The 20026-nt window shown below is 44.5% G+C and overlaps 1 protein-coding gene across 4 annotated transcripts in view; it reads right to left on the bottom strand.

Annotated features, from left to right (window-relative positions):
- Positions 1-20026, bottom strand: part of FCHO1 (FCH and mu domain containing endocytic adaptor 1) — a 1111213-nt gene that overhangs the window by 437508 nt on the left and 653679 nt on the right. For all 4 annotated transcript variants that reach the window (XM_069648666.1, XM_069648689.1, XM_069648674.1 and 1 more), the window contains exons 11-13: positions 17926-17970; positions 8532-8604; positions 8116-8140 (exon numbers count right to left, since the gene is read on the bottom strand). In XM_069648666.1, coding sequence (XP_069504767.1) covers positions 8116-8140; positions 8532-8604; positions 17926-17970 — 143 coding nt within the window. The remainder of the gene's footprint in view (positions 1-8115; positions 8141-8531; positions 8605-17925; positions 17971-20026) is intronic.

Genomic DNA, 20026 nt, shown 5'->3' with positions numbered 1-20026 from the left:
CGATGTGATTTCAGAGAAGATGAGCATGTTTATAATTCTGCGCACCGAGCTCCGGAACAGCACAGGCCTATTCAAAGCAGAGGTTGCGGCTGCTGGCTGACCCCAAAACTTACTTTTAAATGAGCACTTTGACAGAATGAAACGGCAGATAAGAGTGACTGCTGTGTGGGAGTTAGTCTCAGTCTTCTGTTGTAAATATTGGCAGGGAGATGTCAGGATGGTACAAAAAAGGTTTAACCCTTCCCTTATCTGTCTTTCCCTCCTCCTATGTTCCCAGCATTGTCCCCATTTCATTATTTTTTTGCTCAGTTTTGCACCCTTTATTGATTCTCTACCCCTTTTTTGTCTTTTTTTTCTCTTGTCCATCTCCCCTCATCTCTTCTAAGTTTCTCTTTTTACCTATTCCTTCCTCACGCCTCTTGCTTCCTAAATGAATTGTTTTCTAATTTGCTCATCGACCCTTCCCACATTTACTGTGCTCTATATTTCGCAGCGACTGCGAAAGACTGCAATTTCCTAAGTATGATAGCCTTTCACCCGCATCAGTGGACACTATTTTTCACATGCATGTATTTAGACTTTCTATATATTTATATACTATGAATAAAAGGAGCTCCCATTTTAATCTTAGCACATTGGTACCAGTTTTTAAAGTTTTTTTTTTTTTAAAAGGTTTTTGCTGTGTTCATGCTGACTGTATTACAGTAAAATGAGGCATACAATAAAATTAAATGAGAAATGTCTTCCTGGCAAGAGAAATGATATGCACCAAATCTGGTATTAACTGGAGGTTCCTGCCGCTTGCTTGCTTTCATGATTAAAAGGGACAATTGTCAGACGCGGAAGGATAGCTCAGGGGCAAAGTGCTCGACTTGGAAGCAAGACGACACAAAGCAACAAAGGTTCAATCCCAGGGTCCGTGCTTAGAAACCTCTGGGTATTAAGAGCGTTATAAACCTATTGTATCATAACTGCACATTTTGCCCATCATGTCTAAATAATCAAAATGTGGTCATAGTTGCCCCTCTGCGAGAACAAACACGGCCCACTGAGCTGTTCCTTTGGAAGGTACCCACTGGAGAGGCCACAGCCACACTTTAGCTCACTGGACCTTTCACAGATGCAAACTATCCATTTGCATATCGGTCTTTGTCCAACCCACATGGGCAGTCCAGCACCGAAATGCTATGGCAATTCTCTTCGGAACAAGAGTACCAACAGCAACCTCACACACATGTTTCAGCCTTGTTGGGCATCAGTGAGGTGGAGCTGTGCCTCTCTGAGCACAGTGAGCAAGGGGTGCAAGTCTGGATGACCCCAGGAAACTTACAGTGACTAGACCCAAGGCCCTAGAAATAATAAAATGTAGTCACAGCCGCTGCTCTGCGAGAACGAACCCGGCCCATTGACCTGTTCTTTGGGAAGGTACCCACTCGAGAGTCTGCGGCCACACTAACTGTTAAAGGTACAGTAAGCTAAAGTGTGGCTGCGGACTCTCAAGTGGGTATCTTCCCAAAGAACAGGTCAATGGGCCGTGTTCGTTCTCACAGAGGGGCGTCTATGGACTATTTTTCATGTCCAAATAAGAATGCGATTACATATTTTCTTTCATCCACGTGTGATTCCCGAGCCCAAAATATCAAGCACAGGAAATTGACTTATAATTGCTCAACAATGCCTAGTGCAGCTTTAAGCAGATACAAATTCATTTGTTTTAAGCAACTACTTTTGTTTGGAGTATAAAACAAATTTATCCAAGTGCAGGCCATATATTGTAGCATAATGGGAAAACGAATTATAGAATCCTCTGATTAAAAGAGCACATGGATAATTTAATTAAGAGAATCTGAAATACAAGAATAAGCAGCTTTTAGTTTTAATTTCTGCTTTGAGGAGCAAAACGCTGAGAAACAAAACTTGAAACACTTTGCATGTATACCTTTCTGCACCAACAGTCTGAACGCACATAGTGGATTTCTTCAGTCCAGTTTGGGCTGGCTCTCAAGATTGTAACACACCCTGTGCCAGATGTTTAGGTCTTTTGCTTTTAGTCTAAACCTATCAAACACTGCAGTTTTAAGGGGTCAAAGGAAAGGTGACAGACATTCGGATGCCGGGCACCAGACCTCTGCCTTGGATTAGTCAAGGTGAAAGGTCCGGGAGTAAATGCACATCAAGAAAATTCTGCTTTGTATGAGAGTTAACAAGGAAGAACAAGTTACTTGCACATGGAAACGTTCTTTTGATTGGATGTTACACCCACATATTCCTCATCTTTTAATAGCTCCAGCTTAAACTGCTTTGCACCATTTTTCCAGCAGGGGGCGCTGCAAGTTGATGCCTGTCAACTCGATGTCCCCCGGGGGCCTTCGTCTCAATGTCCACGTCATCACTGGTATACAGCGTACACAGCTACCATTGGCTTCAGTTCCGTTTTTATGCACATTTCCAATTTTCACTGGGGTGTACCTTACACTCACCCTGAAAGAGCATAAAATGCAATAACAAGGAAATTCTACTGCTGAGTAGGCTGGGAGAGGCGATTAGGAATACGTGGGAGGAACAGCCAATCAAACTAACGTTACCACGGGTAAGTAACTTGTTCTTCGAATAGATTGTGTACTCTCACGTAATCGTCATCTTTTGATAGACTCCCAAAGCAGTGTTTGCATTTTTGGAGGAGGGAGTATGAATTTAGAAGTTTCTTATTGGCTTGTGCGTACAGAAAGTAACACTGCTTTCCAAATCCACCGTCCCGAGGTAGAATCCAGATTATAATGCTTTGTGAATGTGAGGACGGAGGACCATGTGGCCGGCACACAAATATCCTTAATTGGGACTCCCCTCCGTAAGGCAGAGGAAGTGGCCATGTGCCTGGTCGAATGATGTCTGAGACCCCCAGGAGGATATTTTCCTGCTAATCTGTAGCATTCAGAAATTCCTAAAATGATCCACCTGGATAAGTTTTGTTTTGTGACCCCCATATCCAATTCATGTCCTGTGTAACCAACGAAAAGCTGACCATCCTGTCTTAACATAGAAATCCTGGATAAGTAGGAGCAAAGTGCATGCCTTGGGTGAAGGCTGTGTAATCACTCCTCTTCCGTTCCAGGATGAGGTGGAGGATAAAACTGACAGAAATATGATTTATTTAAGTTAAATGAAAATCAGACAAAATATTTGGTAAACATGTAGGTTTAACCTCGAGGACCACTCTATCCTTAAAGACTAAGGATGCTTGCAAGGCTTGAAGTTCACTCACCCTACGGGCTGATGTAAGACCAACCAATAGGATGGTCTTTAAGTTAGCAATATTAGAGGGCAGGAACATATAGGCTTGAATGGAGCACACATGAGAAATGTCAAAACTAATTTGGGATCGGAGGGAATACATTTGTCAATCCCTTCAGATTGCATTACTAGTGGTATTTTGAAGAAAGACACCTCTTCAGAAGTGCACTTAAAAATAGAAAGCACTGCTAGATAACCTTAAATTGTGCCAACCTGGATTAGCAAGGTGTAATAAGAAAGATAACACCCTTTGTGTGCTGCATGTAAAAGGGTCCACATCCTTATCCCTGCACAAGCTGCAGAACTTGTTCCGATGGCAGCCGTACAAGGATTTAGTAGCTGGCCTTCTGGCAGAAAGCAAAATCTACATTACATCGTCTGGAAGGTCCGTCCCAATCCTTACATCTCAACCTCTCAGAAACCAATGTATGAAGGGTCAAGTGTCTTGACCTCTGGATGGAGAACCCGACCCTCCTCTCACAAGAGAAGATACTCTCTCTTTGTGGAAGACGTACTGGAGGGCAGATGGACATATCCAGAAAGTCTGGGTACCACATCCTCCTGGCCCAATCCTGAGGAACTTGTTCAAGTTTCTTAAATACAAGATGGGTCTCAATCCTCCGTTCTACTTGGGGATTAGAAAGTAAGGGGAGCACCAACACTTGTTCCCCTCCACTACAGGTACCCGTTCTATAGCACATTTTTCTAGCAGGGTCAAAATTCCCTGCACTTGGAGCGGATCTGAAATTTTGAATGAGTTGTTTCCCGGTGGATGATCCTGAGGACTTTTCAGAAAGGGAAGGCAGTAACCCTTGGCTACTGTTTCCAAAGCCCATGCATCTGATGTAATACTCAATTATTCTTGCAGATACTGTGAGAGCCTGCCTCCTACCAGGTATTTGTGGAATAAGGCCTCAGAGAGGTTTTGAGGCAGCTGATGCAGTGGCTAAGGTAAAGCAGCTGTTGCCTCGACTGTCTTAGCACATTTTCCCCGTCCAGCAGGGGGGAATCTTCTCTGACCTCTTTGATTCGGCAGTCCTCTCCCTGTAGGAGTTAAAGCAAAAGGACCTGCCCCTCCAAGCTGTTCCAGTGGGGTGAGTTTGTGGTTGTCTGATTGCAGCACCAAGGGATTTGACTGCCGTTTTGTAGGTCTGCAGCTTCTCCAAGCTCTCGTCAGCCTTGCTACCAAACAAATGTGCCCCGTCAAAGGGCATGTTAAGCAGTCATCCAGAGCAAACCCAGACTTTAACCAGGCAAATCTGTGCATTACAGTGCTAGCCGCCATAGCTCGGCTGAGACGGTCAGCAGAGTCGAGACCAGCCTGAAGGGATTCGCACATTGCGTCCTTCCCATCCTTAATAATATTTAGGACCTTTTTTGCCATTGCATTAGAAAACCCTTCATCATCCGTGTAAGGGGGAATTGTTGGGAATGCAGTCTGTTTAGATGTGGATGTGGCGGCCTGTACCATCAGACTTTCTGGAGTGGGATGTTTTCTTAGGTAAAAGGGGTCACTGCTTGAAGCTCTGTGCTTGTGGAACTTGATGACGAAGACAGCGACCTGTGATGCCTTTCCTTCAAACATCGTAAAGACGAGTGGCGAGACCCCACTACTAGACTGAGATTGTCTTTTAGCTTTCTTTCGACGAGGAGAGTCGGTAGATCACATCTTCAACGAAGCAGTCAAAAGGGATTTATGTGACCTACCTGCAGCCAACTTACCTCTATGCCTTTTCATTGTCATCGAAAGGCAGGATTCACACTCCGATTTCTTGTGATCTGATCAGAGGCATCACAGACACACACGATGGGGGTCCGTAAGGGACATTTTGTCCCGCAGTCGTGGCATTTTTTAAATCCTGATTTGGGTGTCGAAGATGCCACATTCTTTTAAAAAATAACCGTAGATTCACAAAGTATATGAAGCGGGCCGATCTTCCAAAGTGATAGCACCCGTGGAAAAATGGGAATGAAGCAAATGGTTGCTGCGTGTGCTGTATACCAGTGATGACTTCAACATCGAGACAGAGGCCTTCGAGGGATATCGAGTGGACAGGCATAGACGTGCAGCGCCACCTGCTGGAAATATTTTCCAAAGTAGCTAAAGCTGGATGTAGAGATATCAAAAGATGAGGAATACTTGGCAGGACACAATCCATTCAAAAGGGTATATTTAGGCGGTGTATAATCTCTGCCCTCGAGGTGGACAACAGCTTCCATTACACACCAAAGAAATAAATGCATTTTACATGAGGAACAATTACATTAAAATGTGTAATCACGTAATTAATCAGTGCAGCGCATCGAAATAGCCAATTGAAACCATATTTGGATAGTTTGTAGATAAGAGTAACCTCTATTACAATGCTAAAAATGTTTAATATCAACCAAAATTATCAGAATGCAATAATTTAACAACTCTAAATATTCACCTTGACTTGCAGAATCTAAAATATATGTTTCATCCATCTTGTATATCCTAGACAGAAATTAGAGTTTGGAGTATAAAAATGAAATTAGAAGCTCTTCAAAAAGAACAGATTCCCTCACACCTTTTCTAGTCAGGTGGTTGGAAAGCCACAGGTTGGGGGTGAGGTTTGAGGGAAGTATAATGGCATTCCCATAGGACAGATGGGAATTCTCGAATATCGGGTGAGGAAGAATCGCAAGAGGAACAAACTGAAGATCAGAAGTACTAATTCTACCCAGAGGGCAGATCTGTTCATTGACCAAGGCAGAGAGGACAGCCCATAGAAGGAAGAGCGGTCTGTGCTTGGTTTTCCAAATAGGCCACATAAACTGAGGGTTTGCTGTCAGAATGCCTGGATGGCTGGATTCCTTGCTTGTTCTCCCAAATTCAGAAGTTACATCTTAAAAGGTAAATTAATAGAAGCCCCTAACAATCCAAATTTGTTCAATTTGATCAGGCAAATGTCGGAACATGAAAGGACTAGGAATGCAGGGGGAAGGGATTTAATCTCCTACAAACTGACACAGATGGCAATATCCCAATGTTCCATGCATATCAAAAACAAAAGGAGATGTGGTTTCTTCAATGACCAATCCACTTTTCAGTGAAAAACATATTCCAAATCTGAAAGCATTTTGACTGCTACTGTAAAGGTGGGTTGCATTTATAAAGTTAGGTATTATTTGCAAACATTGTCAAGAGTTGAAGCCAGTGTTGTCATTTAGCTCAAAGTGGAATCATGACCCACTATTGCCTAAGAGACATCTTACAGTTGATGCCACTGGTGAATATCATAGTTTAGAGCGGTTTATTGTTCAACGAAACACATACTGAAAGAATTCATTCTATTCATTAAGAACTTTGTGAAGTGCAAATTCTCTGCATTTTAAATGCATAGGCAGAATCAGGTGTAATGTAGGCATGCATCTGGATTGAAAGGAATGCATTCGTGTTCAAGAAAACACACACACACAAAACGAAGGCCACATGCATTTAGAGCTGCACCCACACAGTCAGAAAATGTAGGATACATGTGAACTCAATATATAGATTCCCGAGAACATTACCTGTTAATTTAAACATACATATACCAATGCAAACAAGTTACCTTTAGCCTGTACATGGTTTAACACAGTCCCACATTTGCCGGTCATTGTCTATATGTCAAGTGGCCTCCACACTGTTAATACATTCACAATCTTGCCCCTGGGGTTTGATTGAGCTTAAAAGCATCGTTATTGTTATGTTATGTTATGTTTCAACACTCTCCAGTACCATACTTGTCTTGAGGTTGAAGAAAAATCAGAAGTTTGACCCATACTTGCATTATGTGAAATGGTTCCGCGAAAAATGAGTGAGGCTTATAAAGAAACCAATGCAAAGCAGAAACACTAGTATTTCTAGTGTCTTTTAGATTACCATATTATTTAGAGGAAGACTTTGTGAAAGTGGATTCCTTAATGGTGAGGTTCAGATAGGCATACAATATTTAGTTTAAGTGTGTTGGATAACTACAATATTGCAGTGGTCTACATGGTAAAGCTGGAGAGCCAGTTTGTTGAGACTATGTTCTTTACCATTAATTTCGATTTTTGACTAACTCACTGTCTGTTCTTTGCCCAGAATTGTGGGGTGGAATTATAGTGAGAACAATTAGATTGGTGTCTCGTCTGAGTGATCCAATATAAACATTTTTTTAAAAAAACCTTAAACAGCCAGTAATGATTTCCTGCAGCAGAAGTCTAGAAATGTTCAAGTTTGAGTTGTTAAATTTACAGAAAATGACAATTCAGCTTTTACTTCTGGAATGAAAAACAGAGGTAAACTTTTTTACTGTCATTGCCCACATTTTTTGAAACAATTTTAATTATATATTTAAGAAATTAACATGTTTTAATTGGCCAGACTCTCTTCCTACCATCAAAACACAATTTCCTGCTTTCTGCATCATACACCAATTCAGACCACATCCACACACCCGCATCCTCGTCTAGTCCAACCCTACCTGCCTCAGCAATACCTGCATCTCTGAAAGCAAAACCTCTCACAGCTCATCTTCATACAATGCCTCCTAAATGCAGTAATTTTCTCTCCTTCCAACAGCAACTCCTGCTACACATCCCTACATAACCGAATAACTGCCAAACATCCATCAGGCAAGTTAGCTGAAACCCACTGGTGGTCCTGTGTTGAGTGACCACCTACACACCTTGGGCAGCAGAGGTGTGGCCCTGCCTCAGTCAAGCCAATCCCCATTTCATACACTTTTACATAGCCATCGAGACTGCTCCCACAGGCCAATATCCAGAGTATTCCGACTGTATGAGGAAAGGTTGAAAGGGACAGCCACTTACCATGCCATCCACATCCTGAGACTCCCTGTGGATAGAAAAAAAAATTAAATTGGGGTCTATGGGAGATTGCACAACATCTACAGTAATCTACAGTGCTATCAATGGGAGCATGTACCCCTCGAAGTCCCAACAGAAATACAGATTTAATTTAGAGTACAGAGTGAAAAAACTCCCGGAAACTGAAACGGCAATAGGAATTCTACTTACAATTAAGTGAATAAGAGCCAATAGGAATACCACACTACCCAACAAACATTGTACGAGAACACTAAAATGCAGAGAGAAATTCACTAGAAATAATGTTTAGCCTCAAGTACAGACTGAAGGGAACTGACACCATTGAAGACCAGTCAAAAGGAAATGGAAATTACTGCGGAACAGTCAGAGAGGTGACATGCAAATGCAGTGAAACTCACACAGACTCTGCCCCCTTCTCCTTCCGGCTCAGCCCAGGGATGCGGAAGGGCTTGACACGACTGCGTTTGACACCTGCAGAGACCAACAAAAAAGGGAAAGACTTTATAAATACAGGCTTGTGCCAAGGGCACTGAGGTAAAAGGGCCCACAAAGCCATCTACATGATCTCCTGGAGAACTCCCCATCCATTACCAACACACATCCCTCCAACGCTGCATCATTGGTCCTCTAGTGGAGAGCAAGACTATCATGCCTGTGGTCTATTGCCATCCCTGGCAGTTCGTCAGAACATGATGCTACTGTTGGAGCACAACAGTCAAAAGGGGGAGCGGGGGCTGCATGCAGTGGAGGACTGGCATACAGGGAACTCTGGAGTTTTCCTGGTGGGCTTTGACACCATGGGCCTTTTGTGTGGGCACCCTTTTTTTCTGCTCCTATTACACTCTATGCATCCTACTCCCACCCATCCATCCATCCATCCATCCATCCATCCATCCAATCTACACATGCCTTTGAAGTAAATTATGTGTTATAAAACCTTTAGTATGTTATTTCTCAGTTATAAAAATATTATGTCAGTTCTGTTATGTTTCACTTCCATTTAATCCTGGTTTAGGGACAAATCTGCTTTAAATTCAATATATTTACCCATTTTCCCCACATGTTCCACTGGCTGAACACCTCAAACCCTATACAGAGGGACTGAGCTTGCTTACATGGAGTAAAATGGGGCCACTTTGCAAAATATTTCCAAGATCACTTTTGGTTCCCAGTCCATCCCTGGCTGCATGGTTTGAAGCATGGTTACAGAGTGTTGCTTCTCAAAGCAAGAATCAAATTGGGTCAATATTGATCAAAATTAATCATGCACCAATTTCAAGGAGATAGTCGCCACTCCCTAAGGGGGAGCCACCCACTTTGTGACTAGGGAGGTGAGCCCACTATGCTTAACACCTACTAGGGAATAGGGTAAGCAGCATTCCTCTGGAGGAGATACCTTACATGGCAGGAATTCCACAGGATAGGGCACCAGTCCTATCTCCATCCCTCCCTCCGCAACCACCAATAACTTTGTTGGATACGTGGGAGCGGAGACATATGACTTTTTAAATTCCTTTTGTCATGGCTAGTTTGGTTTCCAAATCCAACTATCCCCAGTCCTCCCGGGAGACAGTAGAAAGGTGAGTGGATCATCCCCCTGGAGGAGCGCCAGTTAAAGAACCAATCAGAAGCACAGTTGAAACAAGTCCATGGAGATCAAGTCAGCCAGAAGGACCGGAGGTGCTGTGGCCGGGCAGAGAGACAGCATGCCAAACTCAGCATCCAAACCCATGGTCTGTTCTGCAGGAAGGCAGAAGCGCATACAGGGAGAGTAACCAGAAGTGCTCGGCTTGGCAAAGCAGAAGAGAATGAGGAATCTCGGAGCCCTGACACACAGGCCTGAGGGCAAGCTGCGGTCGCAAACCTGCGCAAAGACAACATGAGATGAGAAATTACAGCAGCCAACATGAAAGCCAGTTGAGTTGCATAAGTGGCTCCAGGTTGGAAATTCTCTATGCCCTCCCCTGCCTTCTCACCGAGGAGCACCACACAGAAAAGTCCCACGGCAAGAGCCCTACGCGGGGAGAGCACCCAACAAGAGCATCACGCCGGAGAAAGCACCCAAGACCCTAAAGGCTGGCAGAGCACCCAGGAGCCTAAAGGTGGGCAGAGCACCTAGGAGCCCCAGAGTGGAGAGAGAGAAGGAAACCCAGCCCAGATGGGGGGGGGGGCAATAGATAAATCCCAGAGCGAAGGGGAAGAAAGAAACCCGCCCCAGAGTGGGAAGAGAACAAAGAAAAACCTAGAGTGGGTAGTGAGATTGAGGAGAGCCCCAGAGTGGGGAAAGAGGCAAGAACCCCAGTAATATGAGGGAGCAGAGGAGGAAGAACCAGGAGGAACAAGCCGAGAACTACAGGCTGAAGAAACAAGAGAAAAAAATAACACTTTTTTGTAGGTTTTCCTTTCTAGAGATAGGGAAGGAAAGAAGGTCAGGATAGGATTTCTAGAAAGAAGGACTGTATTTATGGTGAGGCCGCCAGATGAACACGCTTTTATTCGGTTTATGATTAGAATAGGGTTAAGAGTCCCCAGGTATAGGAAAAGAGGTGGTCTTTTTGTTGAAAGAATAAAAGATTTAAAACATGCCTCCATGTCAGTCTCCCAATTCTGACCTCAGTATTATATATTTTCAGAGTGCAAACCTAGCTGAGGAGCAGCAGAGAGCTGTACAGGTCATACGGAAAAACATTGGTAGAGAGAATTCAATAAGTCAATAAGTAAAACATTTGTAATAATTATCACAGTACAAGATTTGTATTATAAAGTTATGTCCAGCCCTACAGATAAGGGATCGGCCACTTACTCCTTAAAAATAGGCAAATGCTCCTACAAAATAGGGAGTAAAAATAATCCCAACAAAAAATAGGAAACAGACATGTAGAACTTTGTGCCCCTACATTCTCTTCCACACAGCTCCTTGGATATGTTTAGACCAGTAGTGCAACAAGTGCCACAGGAAGAAACTACTATTACAGCCTGATCAGAAGAAGTAAACGTGTATCTTGTAATGTGCATGAATAACTAGGTGCAAAGAAATAATTATAATAACATTTCTGTTTTCCAGTTAAAGCATTTTTTCTAGCGTATAAAATCCTCCCATTGGGAATTGGACGTACATTTGTACTCCCTAAAAAATCATTTTACTCCAACTTAGTACAATACTCCCACTTTCGAATCCAACCTGGAGCACTGGGTAAGTCACTCCTCCTTGTAGTTCCCCACGCTATGGAACTCACTCCCACCCCACATTCGCCTAACTGAGGATTTAACGTCTTTCTGCAAACTGCTGAAAACCTGGCTCTTCCCCTAAAACCAACCCTTGCCAAACTAACCCAAACAGACTAACAGCAACTCAATGACACCAATCCAACAAACTACCTGATGCGAGAAATTGACAGCTAATAACCCCTAATATAAACTAGAAGGACAAACAGAATTAAACGAATAAAGTAGATCAAAGCAGTGAAATGGTTAATAAGAGTAAATCATACGGAAACAGAATGGACAGAATGTATGAGGAGTAAACGAAGTGAATGGCGTGGATGAAATAGTTAGAATGGATGAAGCAGGTGGAACAGATGAATGCGCTGAGTGGAAGAATGCATGAGTGGAAGAACAGATAACTATATAGTTCGAACGAGTGTGCAAATCGAATGAATAAGTAGATCGGATGAGTGTATAGAATGGATGAACATATTGAGCGGATGAGTGTGTAGAGCAGACGAGCGTGTAGCGCGGATTAGTGCGTAAATACAGAGAAGCGAGTAGAACGCAGGTGTGCGTAAAACAGATGAATGTGCAGAACGGATGAGCGTAAACCAGATGAGTGTGTAGAACAGAGGAGTATATGGAGCGGATGAGTATGTAGAGCATGTGACAGCTCCAGGTCGTGTCTGCAGGTATCCGCAGGAAAAGCAAGTAGAGCGCATGAGTGTGGATAGCGGATGAATACGGAAGTGCAGAGAGTGTGTAGATCGCTGGAGCAGAAGAATGTACAGAGCGGTCGAGCGGATAGAGGGGACGAGCGGATAGAGGGGACGAGCGGATAGAGGGGACGAGCGGATAGAGGGGACGAGCGGATAGAGGGGACGAGCGGATAGAGGGGACGAGCGGATAGAGGGGACGAGCGGATAGAGGGGACGAGCGGATAGAGGGGGTGAATGCATAGTACGTGTGAGGGCATAAAGCGCAGTGCCTGGAGCGAACAAGTGCCTGGAGCGAACGTGTGCCCAGAGTGAACGGACGTGTTGCGTAGAGCGGACGAGTACGTAGAGTGGACGAGTACGTAGAACGAACGAGCACAGATTGCATCCAATACTGATGAGTGCGTAGAATAGATGAGTACGTAGAAGTGCTGAATGCGTAGAGCATGGGGCAGACAGAGTCCATGCGTGGGGCAGACAAGAACGCATGCGTGGGGCAGACAAGAACGCATGCGTGGGGCAGACAAGAACGCATGCGTGGGGCAGACTGGAATGCATGAGTGCGTGGAGCGGACCGGAGTGCATGGAACGGACTGGAGCGCATAGAATTGCGTGACGTATATAGTATGGTTTGGAATGCAGAGAACGTTTGAAAGAGCATATAAGCCATCATATCACACCACCACGCTTACTCTTTCCTTTACATCACCACTCAACTAGAACACAGAGATACTATGACCACATTTGGTATATCTGTTCTCATACCAACATCCGCGGCTCACTCCATATCATTCTAAGTAAACACTACTGGTTACACTCCCCCACCCCCCAGCCAGGCGTTCTTCTGAGGCCTAACGCAGCCACATCCGGTCTGGATAAATCCTGCCAGAACGAATACATACTCTCAACCAACCACCACACCTACCGCTAAGCAGCAGCTATTACACGAATACCGCACGAGCTGCACACATACCCGGTGCTCACAAGCACCTTTTGACTCCCTCTACTCTCTCTACTGATCTGAACTTCGGTTCCCAAGGGCGTTCAACCTACCAGCGCCTTCAGAGCATACCAATGGTATATAAGGCGCTATATATATAATTTCAAAATAACATAACATAAGTTTATTTATGAGTTACAGGTTAAAGTGGGTACAAACAAGCCCCAGCTACAACAACAGGCGGTGATTTCTCTCTCAAGCCATTCTCTTCTCAGCAACTATCCTGGAGTTTCTAAGCCTTGCGATTAGGGGCTGTCCCTGGAACTTAAAAGCATTTCAGATACATACTTGTTAGATTAATTCACCCACACAATGGCAAGGTGGCAGTCAGAAAAAGGCTAATGCATCACATAATAGTAAACTGGTTGTTAGGGAGAATTCTCTCTTTAGGCTGAATTTCCTAACCTAGTGAGTCCCCCAGCAGCTTTGCTGGATTTCTGGAGTTTGTTTTATTCTCTTGCCCAGAGTGAGACTCTTTCTCCCACTCTTGGACATGATTTATGGTGTTCTTTTGACTGTTAGTGTTTTATGGGCCATGGGGTCCTTTACTCCATAGGGTCTCATGTGTTGTTACACAGCACCCTCCGTGCAGTAACACAGGGGTGTCATAGTGACACCCCACCATAGACTCCAGACCCTGGGACTGACTACTGTCTCCCAGGGCATGTAAAGTTACCATTGGCTTTACTAGTCCCAAATTATTAACAGAAACCAGTACAAACCATATTGTGGACGTACTGGTCGGGGCAATTTGATTGCCCCGGGGTCTGTTAGTCGAGGGGCACGTCTCCGTCTCCCCTGATCAAGTTTTGGCTGGTGGCAGTGGATACTACTTTCTATATTCAACCGCAAATATATTCCTATGGGATTTTCCCATTGTTCGAGGCTACCAACTTTAATTATTTAATTCTCATAGCCTCGAACATACCGCCAGTTCATTTAATTAATATTAATTCGCTGGTTGGTATTTTTTTACCAGGACTCGATTCTAAAATGGCGTTTGTGTTCTCTTCTGTGACTCCAACCCAAGTTGAGCCCTTTGTTCCACTTTTTGGCGGGCTTCTCCACAGAAGCCTCCAAAAGTGGTGCCACTCTGTCTGGGTACCACAGGGCGTGTGGGAGGGGGTTTAGGCACCCTGGACTGAGTTACCTTGGTAACTCAAGTCGCACTCTTGTGTGATTGGCCCAAGTGGTGAGCCGGCCGGCTCACGACTTAGCATTTTTGATTGACAGCTAGGCTGAGTGAATGGGGGTATGCTGCATAAAATCAGGGCTTTGGGGACTGGAACTTCAGAAGTCGCCACAGGACCTGAGAATCCGACGAGGGAGAAGCTGAGCCGACCTATCACGACGACACCACCGGTGGAGCCCTGCGGAAACGACTCACCACTTCCCGACGACGAGAAGATCTCCCGGCTGGAGAGGCTTCTTCCCCTGACTGGTGGGCACAACCAGTTTACCTTCTTCTCTTCGCACCCCTGACCGGCTAAGTGGTCGAATTGCCCGTGCCAAGCACCCCGGCAACCGGATAGCCACTTACCACTGGACCGCAAACTAAAGGACCGCTCCTTTTACCTGAGAAACTCCGTGGCTGGTTTCTTCCCTGGCAGTGCAACAGACTCCTGTCTTCCTCCTCGACGAGATCCTCTCTTCCCCCGGATGAAGCACCGACCTGCATCCGCTGCCAGGAACAACTGACCCCGCTGGAGTATTCTCACCACTTTAAGGTACCGTGTCCGCCAGTCCTCCCTTTCTAAAGATTGCTACAAGGTAATAACCCCTTAACCTTCTGGACTGGGCTGGCCAACTTGACCCTCTAACTGGTCTCTTTCTTTGGTCCAACTCCTTTTTGAACCTTTACAAGACTCTTGTGCACTGCAACTGTGTGACCATGGACACAATTCGTTTGATCCTCTTAAAGTGGATCCGGCCTACTGACTCTAAACTCACGGTGTTACTTGCCTTCCTCTCTTGTTGTGTTCGTGAAAAAGTGTTGGGATCTGTTCCAATTTATTCTCTGCTTTTCTCTCCCTTTTTTTAAACGAATTATTAGAGTGCCATCTACGTTAAGCGCTCACCGCTGTCTGAAAATAAGTGGGCCTTTACTTAAGACTTTTCTAATATTCTGTTAAGGGAGTGTATATTTTTTAGTGACCGTGTTTTTGGATTGCTTACTATTAGTGCCTGTGTGTTTTTCTAAATGTGGTTTTAAATAAATAATTATATCTCTTTTACACCAAGCCCTGGTCAGTGTTTACTTGTTCTACTATGTTCTTTTGACCTATTGTGAATACTCTGTATACTGCCTAACTCTTCTTGAGGGAAGTCTGACTGCTCAGCCACAGCTACCAAGTGAATCTGTGTGGTACAGACTGCTACCAAGTGGGTTTACTGCCAAACACCTGTAGTCCTAAATCTTTTGCCGTGGTCCCAGAGGGAACTGCACAGGTTTCTGCCTAACACTGGTTTACATTGGTAACTAGGATATGATGTCTTGGCATCAACCCATGATTCACAAACACTGCACTTTATAACAAAATGTATGTGGGTGTGCAAGATCACCAGAATCTTGGTTATACCAAGGTGTTGTTGGAATTCTTGCCTGAAACGAAGGAAACGGTGCATTCCGGATTACCACTGGGTTGTAGTTCCAGAGGACCAGTCCATCACATGAAAAGAACTGTTCCCTAGTTTTTAAGAGTGGTCATGTTCTTACTATGAAATGACTGTGCCACCAAATGTTTTAGTTTGATCATCAGGCAGGCCGTCATACTTGCAGTGGTTAGCCTGTTTGTAAGACATGTGGTTTTGAACTAGATGCTCATCGGATGGGGCGCCAGTGCAATTCGCGCAAGGTGGGGGAGATGTGGTCACATTTCCTTGTGAGGGCGATGAGGCAAGACGCGGCATGGTGGGCCACTTTCAGGGGCTTATTGGGGAGCAGACCAGTCCTACAAGGAAGGTCCACTCCATCAATATGCAAGATCACTAGTTCCTGCACTACCATTCGTAGGTTCTGGGGCGAGAGGAAGCACGTCATCTTACAGGAGTAGAGATATCCAACACCAAGCCATATGAGCGTTTTTCACGGTGTGGTGTCGAAGGGTAGTTTGCTATCCACAATGAAGACTAGGGATTTTGCTGAGTTTACAAGGTGAGGGGTGAACCAGTGTGAGCACATTTAGTCCAGCCTTGTTTGAGTGGGTTCCTGCTTGGAGGAGTGGCCAGGAGTATGCATTTGTTCTTGGTGGGGGTTCTGCTTAAAATAGGCACTTGTCATCCACATTTGAATGGTTGCAGAGCATGAGCGAAGGCTCGCAATATCTTGTGGGCCCTTGACCTTTAGGTACAATTCCGCATAATCTGTGTGTTGGTGCATTCTGATGTTGGGGTCATCTACAAGTGAGCCCAGCAGTTCTATATAGAGGTTAAAGAAGACAGGAGAGAGGGAAGGAACCATGAGGGTCTAAAAAAGTGAGAGGAAAGAATTTGTACTGGAGGAAGCCACCTGGATAGTCCAGTGTCTGCCAAATAGGTAGTATATGAACCATTTCAGGAAAGTTTCACGGAAGCTGATACTGGCTTAAAGAAGGACGAGTACTGTGTGATGGTCAGTAATTTCAAATGCAGCTACAAAGTTAGGGATGACCAGCAGGTAGAAGTCCTCTATCGATAATCTTATGGGCACCATCCGCCTGGTGGTGGCAGTTGCAATGCTGCATTTGGGTCACAACCCGTATTGTTTAACCCAGAACAGACAGATTGGCTCAATTTTTGCAAGTAGTTAGTAAGCATCTACCTTCTAGATAACTTTGCCAATAAATATGTGGCACGTGATCTAACAGTAGCTTGCTAAGTGCAGGTTTCATGTGGTTTTTTTCAGCAGGTGACTTTAAAGCCCTGTTTTTAGGAGATCTGGGAACACACCCTTGCTGAGGGAGAGTTAACTGTCCTACAAAGAGTAGGAAGGGCATGAAGGGTATGTTTTTCAAGGATGCTGGCTGGGAGGATGTCAACTGTGTAGGTCTGTTTCAAAGATGTGCGTTTGTAAAAGGTCATCTGGCGAGAGGGGAGAAATCGGTCTGGGGTTGACACTCCCTTATGGGGATATTTTGAGGGGGGAAATCAGAGGATTTGAAGCCCTCAATGTGAGGTCTGATGGCATTGATCGGGTTGATAAACAACTTATTGATTGCCTCAAACATCTCCTGGGATTCCCGTACCTCTGGGTCTGGTGTGGGGTTCAAGCAGCATTTGACTTCAGCGAAAAGGGTTTAACCATAGTAATGACCAGCATTACACAATGATACAAGCACCATTGGGAAAACTATGACTGTCTCAGAAGAGTAGTCAAAAACTCAAGTCAACTGTGCACTACCGGTATGCAGTAATAGAATTGCTGCAAAAATGCTGTGGTTTGACCCTCTAAAGGTGTACCCAATTATACCATTTAAAGGGAGCGGGGGCGTCCCCCGCTCCCCTTAAATGGTATAATTGGTCTGGGGGTTGTGAGGGTGTCCCCCACATCCTTTACATAGATTGCGGCGGCAAAACCACAGCATTTTTGCCGCGTTTGTTTAAACGGCCATTTGTGCAGCGATTTTAACACATGGTACTGCACTCCCTCACACCTCCTTGAGTAAGTCTAGGCACACTATGCTTAAGCATGTTAACTAGTGTACAGTGCTCCCAATCCTGCACCCAGTACTACCTCCACTGCAGCGGCTCAAGACAAAATGCTCACATTCTTATCCAAATGCATCAGGAGCAGTCAGTTACAAACTAAAACCCCATCCAACCCCAAAGCATCAGCCCAGCATGATCAGTCTCGCCTGTTTAACCAGAGCCATCTCCCAAAGACGTACTTGCCTTCCAATGCTGAGGGGATGCTGCAAATGTCAAAATCCACCGCTCCTGGAAAAAGAGTACAACAAATCACAAACTGGCACAGAAACAAGGGTGAAACAGAGCCAAGGACGGCTGAGCAGTTAATGAAATTGAAAGCAAAGGTTGGCTTTGCAGAGGGGAGTAAAAGGAAAATGGTACTTACAACAATTGTTTTGCCGCTTAATAGTGGTTATAGATTTGGATCATACTGCCAACTAGGGTTTGAATGTAGAATTGTCTTTCATATTGTTTTTGTTGAGAATAGTGAGTGCTGCCACTCAAATGTGCCAAAGACATTGTGCTATATACAAGACCACATGACATTGGATCACTGGGAAGCCCCACATTCAGACACAATATAGGTCTAGGTCTCATCTTTTGATTATTTTGCCACCCCCATCTTCAAAAGCTCAACTATAGGAAGCATAGGGGGAGGCTTAAAGGGTGGCATTTGAATCCGTAATATATTAATGGGCAAAAATATTCTTGCATATAAGAAAAAAAGTGGACAGTTACCATAGTTTTGCATAATACATACACACACACACACACACCACTTTGGCGTTGCTTGACGAATCTGCACAAAACCTCTATATAGACACTAAACGCAGATTTTTTTTATTTTCTCTCATGCAATTTCGTCAAGGTGGGGCAAGGTTGTAGGTGGGGGTCCCAAACTTACACTTGAATGGGAATTCTTTTTTGCTCACAGATGGAGCAAGAACAGCTGGACAACTTGTCCCGAAAAGTACTTTTGTAAATTTGGTGTAAATCTGACTAAATTCCTGCTTCGGTGTCCACAGATTCCTATGGGCCAATCTGGGAGCAGCGTAACATTTGCTGACATGGCACAAAAGGTGACGATTGGTCAATTACGAAACGTGAGGTGCATTCAAAACTTCAGAAACTGCTGCCATGTTGGGTTTGAGAACGACACCGTAGTCAGAGAATGTGCCGTAAAAAAACATTTTCAAAAATACATTACACACAAGCAGAGAAAGAAAACAGAATTCTTGTCAAGGGATCACTTAGGTAATCAGAACTGCTTAACATATAGAGAAACTTAAATCTCAAAGGCTGCATGCCAAATGGTCACGTACTACAGTGGGCAGGCTTTGTGCAAAATACCTATGTTAAACGAGTGCTCTATGATTAATGACGATTCTGGGCTGGGGTCAGTTAAACTGAAACTAGCTGAAGGATCAAACTTGTCCGTTACCCAACACTATAGTTCATAGCTAGAAATTTAAACAATGAAATATATATTTCAAGTGTTAGGTTATATCCAAGGAAGCCACTATAAAACATAAAAGCAAGCTTGGCAGCAGGGGACAGAACTGTACATGCTTGGCAGAAGACAGATGGGCAAGATAACCTAGCAGGGTGTTGTCAACTAACAGCAGAAGAAGCTGGGAAGAGAGGGAAAAGCACACAAGATGCACGATTCAGAATCCAGGCCCTAGAACTGATGATTTTTAGCCAAAAAAAAACTATTGCAGCACAAAGGCTGGATGATGTTTTTAAGCCATGTTACATAGAGACCAAGCATGGTGGTGCTGCTTCCCCCCTGCTCCCCAGAGTTCATAGTAATTTTGATTTTAGCTCTACGATTCACTGAAGTCGCTGAAATAAAATAAATGCTGCATGTGTAACAGCTGCTTAGAGCAGGATGGCTTGCATTTTTAAACAGGATAAGTTGCAAATAGACTTTGAACAATATTTCCTCCCCCCCAAAAAAATATAAGTGCAATGAAGGTGCTGATACAGCGCTGTCTGGGGGTGCATTTACCAGCGGGAATAACCGGGACGGGAGGAGGCACCCCAGGCTTGAGACACGGTTTCATTGACGGCTGTAATACGGGTGCCTAGAGCGCACCCACACTGCCTGAAAAGCCAGGGGTTAGGGGAGGGTTGAAGGTGCAGGAAGGGCATGGGGGAATGTGATAAATATGATGGTATATATGCCTAGGGTGCTGCCGCACAGCCCGAATCAGGTGAAAGCGACAGGTGCGTAGATTACATGGGGAGGACCCGGAAACGCCCAGCATGGTAGGCCACATAGAAAGTTGCATGACACATCACG

The sequence above is a fragment of the Ambystoma mexicanum genome, chromosome 1p (assembly GCF_040938575.1).
Source record: "Ambystoma mexicanum isolate Mex_15411 chromosome 1p, UKY_AmexF1_1, whole genome shotgun sequence".
Lineage (NCBI taxonomy): Eukaryota > Metazoa > Chordata > Amphibia > Caudata > Ambystomatidae > Ambystoma > Ambystoma mexicanum.
The sequence above is the reverse complement of the archived record's forward strand: the minus strand, read 5'-3'. Positions and strand labels throughout refer to the sequence as shown.